Here is a 16613-nt window from a genome sequence, read left to right as displayed (position 1 = left end):
ACCACCAGCATCTCTGGCACAGGACCTTAAAAGACTACCAGAAAATCACCCTCCTGATGTGAAACAGAATTAAAACACTGAAAGCTCACATGTGACCATCTTCAGGGTTTATGCACCAAGATGCAGCTGAAGTCAACTACAATATAAATGGCTCATATTTCAGACATTGGAAGGGGGGTAATACAGTGTGTAGGAGCATTTCCCTACAGAGTCTATTAAACTGAACACTGTCAGATATTTACATAAACCTACGTCAGATCCTGTGACTCCTTTAATTAAACCCATCTAATGAATTCTCATCTCCTTCAGGAATATCAGTTCAAGTCATCATACCAGACTACCAGCTGCCACATGGTTGGCCCCTTCCCAGCCCCCTCCCCTCTGACCTCATCTTCCAGATTCCATAGCTCCCTCTGGTCTCCCGCAGCTTAGGCAGAACGACCTCCTTACCTGCTAGGCATGATCTCAGCTTAGGACCTTTGCAGTCTGGTTGCAGTCTGGTTTCAATTCCGAAGTTTTACCACACAGCCATGAGGGTAGGATGGTTTTATGGAGCAGAAATTTCCTTCTGCTTCTCTCACCTCCGGCTGCTTGTTTATGGCCAAGTAACCTTCCTACTCAACTAGGACTGAGGCCAAACAGCCTAACATGTTCTGAGGAATCTCTTAGGAACTTCCACCCTGACCACACACACCAAGCAAAGATGGTTGGTGAAAAGGGAAATGAGTGGGCAAGAACTATGTCAAACAATTCACAGCGATGGTTTCCAGCAAACAGGCACCCCTGTTTCCTAAAAACTTCTACCACATCAATAGATTTCATCTCTCCTTGTCCTCCCAGACCTTCCCCAGAACTTCCTCCACTGACCGGAAATCACATCCAGATGCACAGGGTCACTGAGAATCGTCTGGCCCGTCTGGCACCTGTAGTCTCCACTGTCATTGTTTTGGGCCTTAAAGCTGTAGCTGGGCTGGACCTGGGTCGGGATGGGGCTCCCATTATGGAACCACTGAGTGGGGTTGTCCTCAGGGGTATGGGCCCCCTGGCACTTCAGAGTCACATAATCATCCTGCAGCACGTTGATCCATGGGGGCTCAAGGCTCACCACAGCCTTCGGGAGACCTGCTGAGGGACAGAGAGCAGAAAGGGATGGGAATAAATAACCTTGGAGGGACCATAGATTCCAAAGGAGTTCCCAGGGGAGACCAGGGGCCAGAGAGTCCTACTGCAGACCCAATTAAAGATCTGTGTACTTCTAGCAGCCTCATTCCCTTTAGATCTTTGGTGGATCCAATGGGAATCCGACCAAGAATCAAATCCCAGGTCCCACTAAAATGGGGGAACCACCCCTGCTGAACCCAAGCCTGGTTCTTGGTGGAACAGACATTTCCCTACATGGGAAATAGAGCCTCACATTGTGAGGCAATAACACCACAAACCCAAGGAAACAAAGAGCAAACTCACCAGCTCCTCTGTCTGCAGAAGCTATAAAAGAGAAGAGAATGGATCAGTGTAGAGCAGGATGGATGAGGGGAGCGAACGTAGCAGGATGGGTGTGGAGAGAGGGAGAGGGAGGTGATGTTGGGCTCCTTCTTCCCCAGGACCCATCTCAGAGCCTGTTTCTAGTCACGTTGTTTCCAGTTTCCAGCCTGTTTCCAGTCCTCTTATAAGAGTACTCATTTCTCATGTCCTCCTCACCTCAGCCCTGTCTCTCCACATGGCTACAAGGGAAACATGAATGTGTGGGGCAGGGACTGTGAAAGTACCTCTGAATTCCAATCTGAGGAACCAGTGGAATGGTAAGAATTCAGGGTTCTTTCGCCCCTTTCCATCTGTCCCCAGCTTCCAGGACCCAGGGCTGCCCCTCATCACACTGACCCCTGGAGCCCTCACAGAAGTGACTGAAACTGCCCTGTTCCACGATGACCCTCACTCACCCAGCAGCAGCAAAACGGGCAGTGGTTGAAGCAGCCACGGGTTACCAGGATGTACATTTGGAAACATCGGGATCTCCACAGTCATCCCAGAACTGGGCCTGAGTCCAGTGGCGTTTTGGAGAGGAACTTAGAAAAGAGGAAGGAAATTGTTACATTCTCTCATTCAGTTTCATCAGTCACAACACTCCATTTCTGCTAATCAGTCAGTAACAAATTAGACGAGAAGCTGAGTCAGCTTTACAGACAAATCTTTCTTTCATGTATCCCCTTGTTTGGTCCTGGTGAAAACCCTGGGCAGGGGTTCTTGAGCTGGTGAGGACATTGACCAGGGGAAACACCAGGAAGCAGAGCTGAGATGGAGCCATTGTCTTGGGTTCTCAGTTCAGTGCCTTCTGACCACACTCCCTGTGCTGCCTCTCTGGCCAGTAGACAGGAAGTTTTAAATGAATTTCAACACAGACAAGATAAAGAAACCCATTAACTATGCAACCGATAAGAATCAATGTTAAATGACCACAACACAATGGAGCAGTTATCTGCAGGAAATACTCCATCCAAGGAAGTCTCTAAGTACCCTGCAGGCAGGACTATCTTTCCTTCATCTGCCCTTCACCCCTGGATAGCAAAAGTAGGCAAAGGGAACTACATCAGACTTAAAAACTTCTGCATATCAGTCAACAGAGTGAAAAGATAAGCCATGGGATGGGAGAAAATATTTGCAAATCATATATCTGATAAGGGGTTAATATCATGAATATACAAAGACCTTCTACAATTCAACAGCGAAAACAGGGGCCGGCCAGGTAGCATAATGGTTAAGTCTGAGTGCTCAACCTTGGCGGCCCGCAGTTTGCAGGTTCGGATCACGGGCGTGGACCTAGACACCACTCATCAAGCCATGCTGTGGTGGCATCCCACATACAAAATGGAGTAAGATTGGCACAGATGGGAGCTCAGTGCCAATCTTCCTCAAGCAAAAACAGGAAGATTGGCAACAGTTGTTAGCTCAGGGCCAATCCTTCTCACAAAAAAATCAAAACCAAGCCAAACAAATAACCTGCTTAAAGAATGGGCAAAGACTTAAATAGACGTTTCTCCAAAGAAGATATACAAATAGCCAACAAGCATCTGAAAAGATACTGAACCTCACTGATTGTTAAAGAAATGCAGATCAAAATCACAGTGAGATATCACCTCACACTCATTAGAATGGTCACTTAAAAAAAACAAAAAAATCCCCAGAAAACAAGTGTTGGTGAAGATGTGGAGAAATTGGAACCCTTGTGCACTGCTGTTAGGAATGTAAAATGGTGCATCTGTTATGGAAATCAGTATGGAGGTTTCTGAAATACTTAAAAATAGAATTGCCACATGATTCAGCAATTCCATTTCTGGGTTTATTTATTTATTTATTTTTTATTATTTTGAGGAAGATTAGCCTTGAGCTAACATGTGCTGCCAATCCTCCTCCTTTTGCTGAGGAAGATTGGCCCTGAGCTAACATCTGTGCCCATCTTCCTCTACTTTATATGTGGGACACCTGCCACAGCATGGCTTGCCAAGTGATGTGATGTCCCCATGTGGGATGCAAACCGTGAACCTCGGGCCGTGAAAGCAAAACGTGCAAACTTAACCACTGCGCCACTGGGCGGGCCCCTCATTTCTGGGTTTACATCCCAAAGAATTCAAAGCAAGATCTGAATGAGATATTTGCACATTCATGTTCATTGCAGCTTTATTCACAATCACCACCAGATAGAAGCCACCCACATGTTCATCGACAGATGTATGGGTAAACAAAATATGGTATATACACACGAGGAATAGAATATTACTCAGCCTTAAAAAAAATTCTGCCACATGCTACAACATGGATGACCCTGAGGACATCATGCTAAGTGAAATAAGCCAGTCACCAAAACATAAATACTGTGTGTGAAGTATCTAAAGTAGTCAAACTGACAGGAACAGAAAACAGAATGGTGGTTGCCAAGCTCTGGGGAGGCGGAAATGGGCAGTTGTTGCTGAATGCTACAAAGTTGTAATTTTCCAAGATAAAAAATTGTGAAGACCTGTTGGACAGCAATGTTAATGGACTTAACACTCCTGAACTGTGCGCTTAAAAATTGTTAAGACAGCTGGTTAGTTGTTATGTGTTTTTTCTTTTTACCATGGTTTAAAAAATACTTTTTAACTCAGACTATGAGATCTTGGACAAGGTACTTAAATGTTCAAAGCTTCATCTGTAAAATGGACACTGTCAGGTACCTAATAAATGTTCAAGTCAAAATGCATGAGCATTACCAAGGTTTTTAGCATTTGAGTTTTTCTGGAAGGATTGATTCATTATTGTCAAAATCTTTATGGTCGAAATCTCATCAAGGAAACACTGGAAGGGACAAAAGGTAACTTTCGGAAGTGATGGATATGTTTATTACCTTGATTCTGATGACGGTATCATGGGTGTATCCATATGTTCAAACTCATCCAATTGCAGACATTAAATATATGCAGTTTTTGTATAACAATTATATCTCAGTAAAGCTCAAAAAATATATATATAACACAAAAATGGGAAGAAGAAGGTGTTGGAGTAGTTTGCCCCCAGCAGGAGCCAAAGATACAGGGATTACCTACAACCAGCAATGCAGCCTGCTGGAGAAGAAGGGACCCAGAGCCTGGGGAAGATGGCAGTGCGCTGCTACTTGCCATGGACAGAGGACAGGAAGCCAAGCAGAAGATTACCCTGTCGTTCACAGCATTTTCTCTCAGTGAAAGTTTCTCCCATTGAAATTGTAAGCATAAGGCTCTGGGCTGTTTCAGGTGGATGCAGGCATTTCCTTTCACCTACATAATGTAACGCTTCTGCATTCTTTAGGGAGAATCACATTCCCATTCCCAGGACATCCTTCCCTGGCTTATGTTCTCAAAGGGCAGTTCCTCCTTTGATGTCCTTTCATTAACAAGCTCTCCCCTTTGAGACGACTGGGGCTTTGGCAACCATAGAGAACTGATAATGTCGAGCCATTTCAAGATAGGACCGCTCTTGCTTCTTTATTTATAGGAGATCCTTCCTCTGTGAGGTTCTGTTTTGGCCCAAGGAGAAAGGGAGTCCACACTTAGGATTCTATTAAGTGACTTTTCAGATTCAATTCAGTTGAAGGGGAAAGACTGGCCCATAAGAGGGATTTACCACTGAAGCATCGCTCAAGAGGTGCTGTGGGCTAATGAAAAGGAAACACAAGCAGTGTAAACAGCCTAAATGAGAATAAATGGAAAATTGTGAAACCATGCTACGTTTTACTACACGTGCCCTCCTCCACTCCCAGGAGATGGCTGCAAGTATGAAAAGCGGTAAGACAAGTGTGATGGTAATTTATGTGTGGGCAGGCATGACGCACGCCTTTAAGGGCAGAATAGACCAAAAAGGCAGAGGAAGGGCAAATTCCAGCTCTCTCTGCATGAGCTGACACGTCCGTCTTCTGCTCTCAGACATCAGAGCTCCTGGTTCTCGGGCTTTCAGACGTACATGGGGACTTACACCATCAGGCCTAGGATTCTCAGGCCTTTGGACTCTGACTGAACACCACCAGCAGCTTTCCTGGTTCTCCAGCTTGTACACAGCAGATCTTGGGACTTCTCAAACTCTGTCACAGCATGAGCAATTCATATCATAAATCTCCCCTTAAGTGTATCTCGATATATCCTATAGGTTCTGTTTCTCTGAAAAACCCTAATACAGCAAATAAAAGCTGGCAAGTCTCTGCTCATAAGTGAGAAATGAATGATAATTTGGGGTCACCCAAATAACAATGTCCTCGGAGCATACTGGGTTGGAGGCCTTGAGAAACAAGGGAAAATCTAAACTGGAAGTGATACGGTTTCACCTTCTCGGAAGATCAGAAAAGTTCTTTTTTAATATTCAAGTAGATAGAAAACTCTAGCTACAGACTTCCCAGCAAAAAGGAGTCCCAGAGAACCAAGACTTACTACCCAAGAGGGATTTGATATTAGGGAGTCTGGGCAAACGAAACACGCTAAGACTTTGGAGCAATCAGTAGTAGTGAATAAGGTGTGTTTCTTCCCAAACCTCAGCTCCAGTGTGTTTCATGCCCCTAACTCTGCTTTTGCCCCGATACGCTAATGTTTTACCTGTCCCACTTCGCTCAGCAACTGACCATGGACGTGCTCCCCGGTTTGGGCTTGTTCCTACCCACACTGTGCTGAGAGAGTAACATGGTCTCACCCCACTGTGCAGTAGAGACAGGAAAGAAATTGGAATTCAGACTACAACAATGGAAGAACAGGGAGCTTTTGAGGAGGAAATCTAAAAAGGAAATGATAACCTTACCCTCAGAACACATTAAAACTTTAAGTGGCACCTCAAACGCCAATAGATGGATATTTGTCCCTTCGAGAGAGAATTAGGGAAAGGTGCAAATGCACACACACAGTTAGGAGCCCATGAATTTGAGAGTACAATGACACCGAGTATAATGACTCCTCGAATATACTAGGAGAGCCTGAGGTTGCTTGCTTGCTTGTTTTGTGGTTTGGGTTTGTTTTGTGTGTGTGGGTGTGTGGTATATTTCTCCTAGGAAATGAAGTCAATGGAATTGATAAAGAAGCCGTGAAGATTAGTTGTATTTGCAGCCTTCAGAGACAGGCTTTATAGAAGAACAGCTCTTGAGAAGAATGCGTAGAAAAGAAAAGAATTTGCTATGAAGTCTCAGGTAGACTTTTGAAGGTAGATGTGTGTTGAACTTAATGTTTAAATGTGAGATGGGCAGAGGAAGATTCATTTCTTCCAGAAGATCCAGGGCCTTCATGTCCACCTGTTTCCTGGTAACCTCTTCTGCTCTCTCAGATTAAATTTTACAGAACTGTGTCTATCCCAGGCTTGGGTTTTTAACAATGCCTTGTGTAAGATTTCCTGGCCACCTACCCCAACACATTTCTCAGAACTTATAGAAACTCTATTCAGCATTCCAGTCCCAGGAGTGGCATTTTTGTGGTGCTAAAGAGGACTTCAAGCTCTGTGCACAAGATCTACAACAGTTTGAGGGGGAAGACTGCCTGTGAACAAGGGCAAGAATAGGGGTGTCATGACTCACAAAAATATACATAGGAAAGCTTCTCCCACCTCAAGAAGAATTTCATCAACAGGCAGAGCATTCTCTCTGAGGTAGGACAGCTGAAACGTGTCTGAGCATGATTGTGAATGGGAACATGGTTTTACCTGGGATTATACATTTTTCTGACTCATTAGAATGACAAAGTACAAAACAATGCTCCCAGGGGTGTCCTCAGGTATAACTGTGAGTGTTGCCTGGGAAAAAGCTTCAGAGCAACCAAACAACAGATTTTCATTCACTCATGGAATATCTATAAGGTGCTTACTACGTGCTAGACTGTCCTAAACACCTGAGGTACATTCATGAATGAAACAGACAAGATCCCTGAATTCAGGGAGCTTCCCTTCCATTAGGGAAAGATATAAAATAAAAAACAAACCTATTAAATAAGTAGAGTATATAATATTATATGAGATAAGAATATGGGGGAAAAGAGCAAGGGAAGGGATTGGAAGGGGGCGTGGATTGCAATTTTAAATATGGTGAGGAGATGACATTGAGTAAAGATTTGAAAGATGAAGGGAACTGAGCTAGTGGATACCTAGGGAGAGAACATTCCATACAGATGGAACAGTCAGTCAAGGGATCTGTTGAAAGATAAACTGAGGTCGGCCCGCCCTGGGCCAAGTGGTTAAATGTGGGCTCCGTTTCCCTGGCCCAGGGTGTCAGGGGTTCAGATCCTGGGGGTGGATGTGGCACTGCTCATCATGCCATGCTGAGGCGGCATCCTACATGCTGCAACTCGAAGGACCCACAACTAAAAATACACAACTATCTCCTGGGGGGATTTGGGGAGAAAAAGCAAAGAAAAAAAGATTGGTAAGTTGTTAGCTCAGGTGTCAATCTTTAAAAAAAAAAAAACAAAAGATAAACTGAGGCATATTAAGAATTTAAAGATTTTATTTGAGCAAAAATCGATTCAAATCAGGCAATATCCAAACTTACAGAGAGAAAGGAGCTCCCAGGAGCTGTACAAAATGAAAGACTTGTATAGCCAGAAGAGGCAGGCACAGGAAGTGATAGGAGCCAAAGGAGCAGATTGGCAAATGCAATGTTCCTTTCCTTTAGGGATTGTAGGGCTCTATCAGGCAGCTTACCTAACTAGTGCTGATCAGGTGGTTCCTGACTGACTGGTTTAAGATTCCACTTCTGGAAGAGCCAAAACGGTAATGAAGTTGGGTCTCGGTTTAGTGACATGGGGCTTAACATAAGGCCCTCCATTTCGGGCTTGTTTTCTTGTCTTTTGAGAGCTTGAAACTGCTTTATGCGTGGAATGTTCAAGGAACTGTTTGGAGGAGCGGAAGTGAGTAAGGGAGAGAGCAGTAAGTGATAAGGTCAGAGAGAACATGGGAGACCAGATCGAGGGTAAACACTCTGAAATCGTTCCTTTTAGTCTGAATAAAATGGAAGAACCAGGGAAAGATTTTGAGCACAGGAGTGACATGAGCTGAGGTGCTGTAAAAGGATCATTCTGAATGCTGTGTTGAGAACAGACTGTAAGGTGCTGAGAGCGGAAGCGAGAGACAAGTGAAGAGGCTACTGCAGTGATCCACGCGAGAGAAGATGGAGGCTGGAACCAGGGGAGTAGCGGTGGAAGTGGTGAGAAGTGTTAAATTCTAGGTTTATTTTAAGATAGAACCGACAGGATTTCCTGACAGATTGGCTACAGTAGTGATAGAAAAAGAGGGGTCAAGAATGAGCCAAATGGGGGCCAGCCTGGATCCGGGTTGTGGATAGGGCCCCGTGTGGCAAGCCATGCTGTGGCAGGCATCCCACATATGAAGTAGAGGAAGATGGGCACAGATGTTAGCTCAGGGCCTGGCTTCCTCAGCAAAAAGAGGAGGATTGGCAGCAGATGTTAGCTCTAGGCTAATCTTCCTAAAAAGAAAAGAAAAGAAAAGAAAAAAACAGAATGAGTCCAAGACTTTTAACCTAAATGTCTTAGTTGTTTATTGTGCCATAACAAACCCCCCTCAAAATTAATGGCTTAAAACCACCAGCTTCTTATTATCTCTTCTGGTTCTGTCGATTGACTGGGTTCAGCTGGGCAGTTCTGGTCTGCAGTCTCCTATGCTGTTGCAGTCAGATATCCGTGTGCAGAGCCTCATGGAGATTTCGATGTGGACAATGACCTGGACACTGATGCTTCCTGTGTTGACTGATATAAACACGCATAAAGGACACAATGATATACTCGAGATGGATAATGCCAGTGAAGCTATAAGAGTTGGCGTGTAGAGGAGAGTGGTTCTCTGGGGCTGCCTCTTGATCCCTGTCAGCAAAAGAGTGGTTGCAAGCCCTGTGTTAGTTGTCAGTGTGTTAACCGCAGCTGACAGACTCGTGGTTGCCTGGGTAGTCACACTTTACTCCAAATATGTGGCCATTCTCGACCCCAGGTACAGGGGGACAAGGGTAGAAGTCTTGGGTGATCTAAGATCTTAGCGCCTGTGCACAGGGTCTGATCTTGACTTCTCTTGGGGAATTAACAGTTTTATCCACGTGCTTCCTCTAGACCTTTGCTAGCCAATATGACAGTAGGCACCAGTCACCTACGCCTGTGGAGTACTTGAAATGTGCTCAGTCCAAATTGACCTGTGTTGGAAGTATAAATACACACTGGCTTTTGAAGGCTTAGGATGGAAAAAAGAATATATAATAGCTTACTAATATTTTTATGATTACATGTTGAAATGATAATGTTTTTAATATATTGGGTTAAATAAAATATATTATTAAAATTAATCTCACCTGTTTTTTTTTTACCTTTTTAAATGTGGCTGCTAGCAATTTTAAAATTAGATGCATGGTTCCCATATTCCCATTGCACAGAGCTACCCTACGCCCATGATGGGGTTGAAGACAGCTGAGGAATTCAAGTGTCACCCGAGTGCACGAGATCCTGCTGAACCCTCCTTAGAAGCATTGCTCTCCTTTCCCATATGGTTAGACCTCTGTGATCTCCTCTCTCTCTCTTAGAGTCAGAGATCCTAGAACTTCCAGGCTTCTGAGAGTCCCCAGCCCGAATGCCTTTGTGCCCTCTCCAGCCTTCTTTGGAGGTAGAAGTTTGGGCACAAAGTTCCCTTATTTTTTTGTAGCCTGCTCACTTTCCCATGTACAACTAGGCTCTCTAAACTCTCTTTATCCCAGCTTTCTTTCCAATCTCCTTTGGAATATTTCATCGGCATGACCTGAATTGTTAACTTAGCGTTATCACAATCCTTCGTAAATGCTGCCGTTATTCCTTCTCATAATGAAATTGTTAATGCCAAATCTTGGATCTTGGTGGTTCAACTTAGCATCACCTAAATCATCACCAGAACATGCCCATTCACTCTGGATGCAAGGGTACTGAAGCGTCTGCATCTTGTTTCCAAATTTGAATTTCATGTATTTTTTTAAATTATTGCAGTAACATTGGTTTATAAAATTATGTAAATTTCAGGTGTACATCATAAAATATTCCAAATTCTGTGTAGATTACATCATGCTCACCACCCAAAGACTAATTACAATCTATCACCACACACATGTGCCTAATCACCACTTTGGCCCTCCTCCTTCCCCCAAATTGGAATTTATGATAAATTGTGTGGTAGGTTTCCCCTGTGCAGAAAGAGAAGAAAAAAGTGTGAAATGTGACATCAGCTGGCAGCTGATTTAAGCTGCTGACACCAGAATTTAAGAGCAGAAGTTTCATTTATACCATCATACGAATAGAATGCTGAAATCCAAACCCACCTTTCATTTTATAAACGAGGAAACCGTGGCCCAGACAGAGGCTGTTCATTATCTTGATCTAGTGATGTTTCCATATGTCAAAACTTATCAAATTCTATACCTTAAAAATGTACATTTTATTGTATGCCAATTATACATCAAGAAAGCTCAACTATACATCAATAAAAAAAGTTAATTGTAAAAATGTTTAAATAATACAGCAGGACAAATTACATAAGCCCCTACTCGCCATTTTATTATGTTATGAAGTTCAAGTGTTCATACAAAAAAATTATATATATATGATTTATCATAATATAGTATGATTATACAATGGTACAATTTACTTTCATATGTGTGTGTGTGAGGAAGATTGGCCCTGTGCTAACATCTGTTGCCAATCTTCTGCTTTTTGCTTGAGGAAGATTGTTGCTGACTTAACATCTGTGCCAATCTGCCTCTAATTTATGTGGGATGCTGCCACAGCGTGGCTTGATGAGCGCTGCTAGGTCTGCACCCGGGATCTGGGGAGCCAACCCCGGGCCACCAAAGTGGAGACTGCAAACTTACCCACTATGGCACCAGGCTGGCCCCCAATTTACTTTTTAACATACTATTTGTACTACTTATCTATGACTACATAACATATTACCACAAAACTTAGCAGCTTAAAACAACAAACATTTATAACGACACAGTCTGGAGTCAGGAATCCAGGACAATTAAGCTTCCTGGTTCAGGCTCAGGGTCCTCACGAGGTTGTCCTCAAGCTGTTGGCTGGGCTTACAGTCATCCAAAGCTTCAACTAGACCGGAGGATCCAATCCTGAACTCAGTCAGGTGGTTGTCCACTACCTAGCCTTGGTTCCTCCCCCTGGAGCCTCTCCATAGGCTGCCTGTGTTTCCTCAAAATGTCAACTGGCTCCTCCCAAAGAAGGTTAGGAAGGTGAGAAAGAGAGAGTGAGAGAAAGAGACAGACCGAGGGAGTGAGAGCGAGAGCCAAGGTGGAAACCATGGTCGTTCCTAACCTAATCTTGGAAGTGACATACCTTCATTTTAGGTACATTTTATTGTTCACATGGAGAAACTCTCATACAATGTGGGAGGAGACAGCAGAGGGTTTGAAACCAGGATGTGGGAATCATTAGAAGCTGTCTGGGAAGCTGACCTCCACAAAAGTAAAACTGACATATGTACTTATCTACTCACACTTTTACACAGCTACATTGTGTTGTATATTTGTTAACAGGTTCTTAATTTTGAACAAGTGGGATATTTACTAGTTTTCTATAATAGAAATAATGAAACAATGAACATACAAGTTTGCCCACTAGGGCAAACATTTGGGAAGATAAATTTCTTCAATGCAACTGTTTGATAAAAGATAAACACATTTAAAACTTAGATAGATCCCGAGGTGGGCCCCGTGGCCAAGTGGTTAAGGGCGCCTGCTCTGCTTAGACGGCCAAGGTTCCCTGGTTTGGATCCTGGGTGCGGACCTAGCACCGCCCATCAAGCCATGCTGTGGCAGTGTCCCACATAGCAGAACTAGAATGAGATACAACTAGGATATGTAACTAGGTAGAGGGGCTTTGGGGAGAAAACAGAAAAAAAAGAGGAAGATGGGCAACAGATGTTAGCTCAGGGCCAATCTTCCTCACCAAAATAAGCATTAAAAAAATCTTGGAGGGGCCAGCTCCGTGGCCGAGTGGTTAAGTTCGTGTGCTCCACTGCAGGCGGCCCAGTGTTTCGTCAGTTTGAATCCTGGGCACGGACATGGCACTGCTCATCAAGCCATGCTGAGGCGGCCTCCCACGTGCCACAATTAGAAGGACCCACAACTAAGAATACACAACTATGTACCGGGGGGCTTTGGGGAAAAAAAGGAAAAAATAAAATCTTTCAAAAAAAAATCTTGGAAAAATTAAATAAAATTTAGATAGATCTAAATTTTTCTATAAAAACTTGGGAGTATAAGTTTACTTCCAACAAAGTGGATGATATTGATCATTTCCTTAGACCCTCAGCAACACTGAATTGTTAAATATTTAAAATGTGGATAATATCTGATAAGGCTAAAAATATCACAAACTAGAAGTTCGAATACATAGGTGGATATGTGATAAAGGATGTACAGTAGAATGTGGATTGTAAAATCTAGATGGTGGCTATGGAAACCGCATTCCTTTCCTAGGGCTGCCAGAACAAATTACCACACTGACTGGCTTAAAACAACACAAATTTATTCTCTCACAGTTCTGGAGGCTGGAAGTCTGCAGTCAAGGTGTCAGCAGGGCCCTGCTCCCTCTCAAGGTTCTACGGAGTTTCACTCTTGTTATTTCACATTTCTATGAAACCCTTCATATTAAAATGGGAAACGGTATTTAAAATAGCACAAGCTTGTTTTCATCAGTATTTGATAGATTATTAGTGAGACTGAACATGTTCACATATAGATTGTGTGTGTGAAATTCTTCTACGACAACCATCATGGACTTTACATATTTTTTCGACTATTCCCGTCTCCTTTTTGTATTGATTTCTGAGAAAACAAGTGAAGAATAAAACTGATTTCCCTAGTCCAGATATTGCAAATGTTTTCGTTTTATCTTTACCATGTGACCCTGTGTATGGTGAATGGAACCAGTTATATGTTTTTCAAGTAAAAACACGTGACTTTTGTCATGCAAGGGAAGAATTTACACACACCAATATCATAACGGCTATGGGACCATGATTTGAATTATGTAGGTTTAAATATTTGAACCAACACAAGTGTATTGAGATGTACAGAGCAGTAAAGAAACAATGAGCCTAAGATCCTATAAGCCAGATCCCATAGAACCACATGATATTCTGACAATATGTGTCAGTAATTGGACGAGCAAATGAATGACCAAAACCAGGTCATAGTTGTAGTGTCCAAATATCAAAAAAGAAAGAAGAAACATACCAGCAATGTAGAGAAACAGTACATGTTTAATATGATACCAGCTCCTCCAAAGGACACATCTACAAAATTAGGAAAGAGACTCTAATTATTTTCAATTTTTAAAATACATCTTTGAAAAGTTAACATTCATACAACAAAGCAGAAGTCACGGAGCATCCATACTACAGGAAAGGGAAGGCAGAGTGTCCTAAGATGCCACAGCCAGTCTGTATCCGCTTGAGGGAGAGCCAGGGGTGGAACCCTCCTACTAGAGAAAGGAGGACAGCGAAGGCCAACTTTGCCAACAGGCACTCCCACACTTCCACCTAAACTCAGTCCCCGCAAATCAGCCATACACCGGCTCCTGGCCGCTGCCTGGGTATGCGCCAGACACTGAAAAACTGGGCTTCAGGTCCCAACAGTGTGGGGAGTACAACACAGGAAGCACTACCTGCTCTTTTTAAATGAACAACAGTACAGTAAGGCGAACTGTAAGGCTGCAGAAACTTCAGAGGCAGCGTGGGAGAAGAAAAAGGAGGCGAAGCTACACTCCTCAGTTGACCTCACAACCAGGCCGTACAGCTGCCCTTAACCACCTGCAGAAAACAAAGGTCTGGACAGGTCCAGACCCAAACAAGGCCAACTGGGAGACTTGCCAAGGAAACACCAAGACAGCAATCAAGATGTTCCTGGACTAACGTGTAGTATACTGTTTGCAAGGCTCTAGCTTCAACTTCAAACTACTAAGGTTTACATGAGCAAGGAGATGATTGTTAGAAGACCAACACAGCTCGAGAATATCAAAATTCACAAAAGTTACACACCAGGTTTATCATTTCCTCATACGTAATTGACCAAGAGTAAACACTTACAATAACCTTAAACTAATGGCGCTAATACAGACCAGTGAAGGTCTGGCAAAGGCGGGAAAGCGGGCGTGAGGGGCAAAAGAAGGGACCACAGGCCACAGCAGGTGGCCCTCGCTGAGCAGGGAGACCCCTGTCCTCTCCCGGCCCAATCCCTAACCGGCAGCCCCACTTGAGGAGCGAGGAAGGGGGTTCCTGTGGGCCGCGAGCTTTGTCCCGGCCGCATCAGGGCTGCTGGAGAGTCGAAGCACGTGCGGCAACCGAGGCTGTGTGCTCCTGGCCACGGCGGGAGAGAAGCGGACGCGGCAAGTCTCCTTCGCGACTTTGAGGAAGGAGGGGAGCGAGGGGAGACCTCCAAGGAGCGAGCGGGGGCCAAAAGATTGGCTGGGGTGGAGGTGGCATGGACAGGACGTGGCGGGAGACGCGTGGCAGTGTCAAGACGCCGAGACCAGGGGGCAAGGGGCGAAGCGAGCGAGCTCTGGCACGGGATAAAACTATGTGGAGGGGAGCACTGTCGTGGGCGCGCCCGCCGCGCCGGGGATGTGGAGGTCGGCCGGCCGGCAGGCGGAGAGAAAGAAGAACGGCTTCCCTGACCGGGAATCGAACCTGAGCCGCGGCGGTGAGAGCGCCGAATCCTAACCACTGGAACACCAGGGACAGTCGGGTTTCCTGCCTCGCCTGCGCCTCCTCGACAAGGGGCCCGCAGCCCGCCCGCTCGCCGCTCCCTCGCCACCGGGGCCCCCAGCATTGCGCAGGCGAACCGCCCACCGCCAAGGCCCAGGGACGCGCCCTCGCCGGCTTCCTGCTCGCCGCGCCCTCAAAACGCTGCGCGCGCCTCCTGCCTGCACGCACGCGCGCGCACACACGCACGGCCGCACGCCCGCCGCCCGCCTCCGGGGCAGGAGGGCCCCGCAGCTCAGCAAAACTTCGGCACGCTGCGTTGGGCGGGAATCGAACCCGGGTCAACTACTTGGAAGGCAGCTATGCTCACCACTATACCACCAACGCCGCACAGCGCGGCCTGCCCCGAGACGCCGGCCCGGGGATCGCGCCACAGCCGTCCCGCCGCCGCCTGGCGCAGCCCTGCTCCGACGCCCCGCCCGCCCGCAGCGCGGCGCTGCCACCGGCGCCACCAACCGCCGCGCCGCGCCCGACGCGGCAGCCCTCGTCCGCCGGGACCGACCGCCTCTGTGGGGTGCCCTCGCTGCCACTCCACCAAGCGACCGCCATTCCGACGCCGACCGCCCCGCCAAACCCCCGGCCAGGCGCACGCCCTCCACCGGCCGCCTCGCCCCAGCCCTTCTCCACCGGCTGCTCGGCGAGGCAACTTCGCGCACCGAGAGGGGACCCACCCGCCGCCCGTCCCCGCAGCTGTGCAGCGCGCGTCGCGTCGCAGGGAGCCCCGTACGCCAGCCGCTGGGGGCGGGCCGCTTGTCGGGTGCTGCGGGGAGCAGAGGAAGCCTTGGTTCGTCCGTGCCGAACCAGCGCCGGACAATGAAGAGGTCTCGGGGAGGTGTCCTGGTGGGCAGGCAGGGCACGGGTTGGGGGCCTGCGCCTGGCTGAAGGGCGGGGGTGGGAGAAGAAGGGCGCTCCTGGGCAAGCGGCCGGACGCAGAGCGGCGCCAGCAACCAAAAATGGGCGTCTTTCCTCCCCGTGGGAGAATCGAACCCCGGACTCCCGCGTGACAGGCGAGATACTCACCACTATGGAACGAGGATGGCGGCGGCCTCCCCAGCGCCCGACTCCTCTCTGGCTGCCTGCCGACGCCGACCCCGCCCTCGAGGCCCTGCCCACCACCGGTGCCCAGTACGTGTGCCCCATCCGACCCGACAGCCAAACGACCGCGTCATCCAGCAAAGCGGCCCGCGGCCCGCACCCGGACCCCCACACGACCCCGACCCCGACCGCAGGCCCGGCCCTGGCGGCTGGAAATGCCGTGTGGGCTGCCTCTTGCCTCCCGTGCTGACATCGCGCCGCGAGAAAGAGGACCTCTCGAGAGGGCCAGCGAGGCGGCGAGGAGAAGGGGG

At 46.7% G+C, this 16613-nt stretch overlaps 1 protein-coding gene and 1 non-coding gene across 2 annotated transcripts; both read right to left on the bottom strand.

Annotated features, from left to right (window-relative positions):
- Positions 1–842: 842 nt before the first annotated feature.
- LOC124231902 (low affinity immunoglobulin gamma Fc region receptor II-a-like) lies at positions 843–16360 on the bottom strand (the record flags this gene model as incomplete). Its single annotated transcript, XM_046648911.1, has 4 exons — positions 16288–16360; positions 1938–2063; positions 1465–1485; positions 843–1125 (listed from the first exon to the last, which is right to left on the bottom strand). Coding segments are annotated over exons 2-4 (389 nt in total), but the record flags the coding sequence as incomplete, so codon positions are not given.
- On the bottom strand, positions 15523–15594 carry TRNAG-UCC (transfer RNA glycine (anticodon UCC)). Its single transcript has one exon. It is a non-coding gene; the product is annotated as a tRNA-Gly (tRNA).
- Positions 16361–16613: the final 253 nt, after the last annotated feature.

This window comes from Equus quagga, unplaced genomic scaffold (assembly GCF_021613505.1).
Source record: "Equus quagga isolate Etosha38 unplaced genomic scaffold, UCLA_HA_Equagga_1.0 HiC_scaffold_11502_RagTag, whole genome shotgun sequence".
NCBI lineage: Eukaryota > Metazoa > Chordata > Mammalia > Perissodactyla > Equidae > Equus > Equus quagga.
The sequence above is the reverse complement of the archived record's forward strand: the minus strand, read 5'-3'. Positions and strand labels throughout refer to the sequence as shown.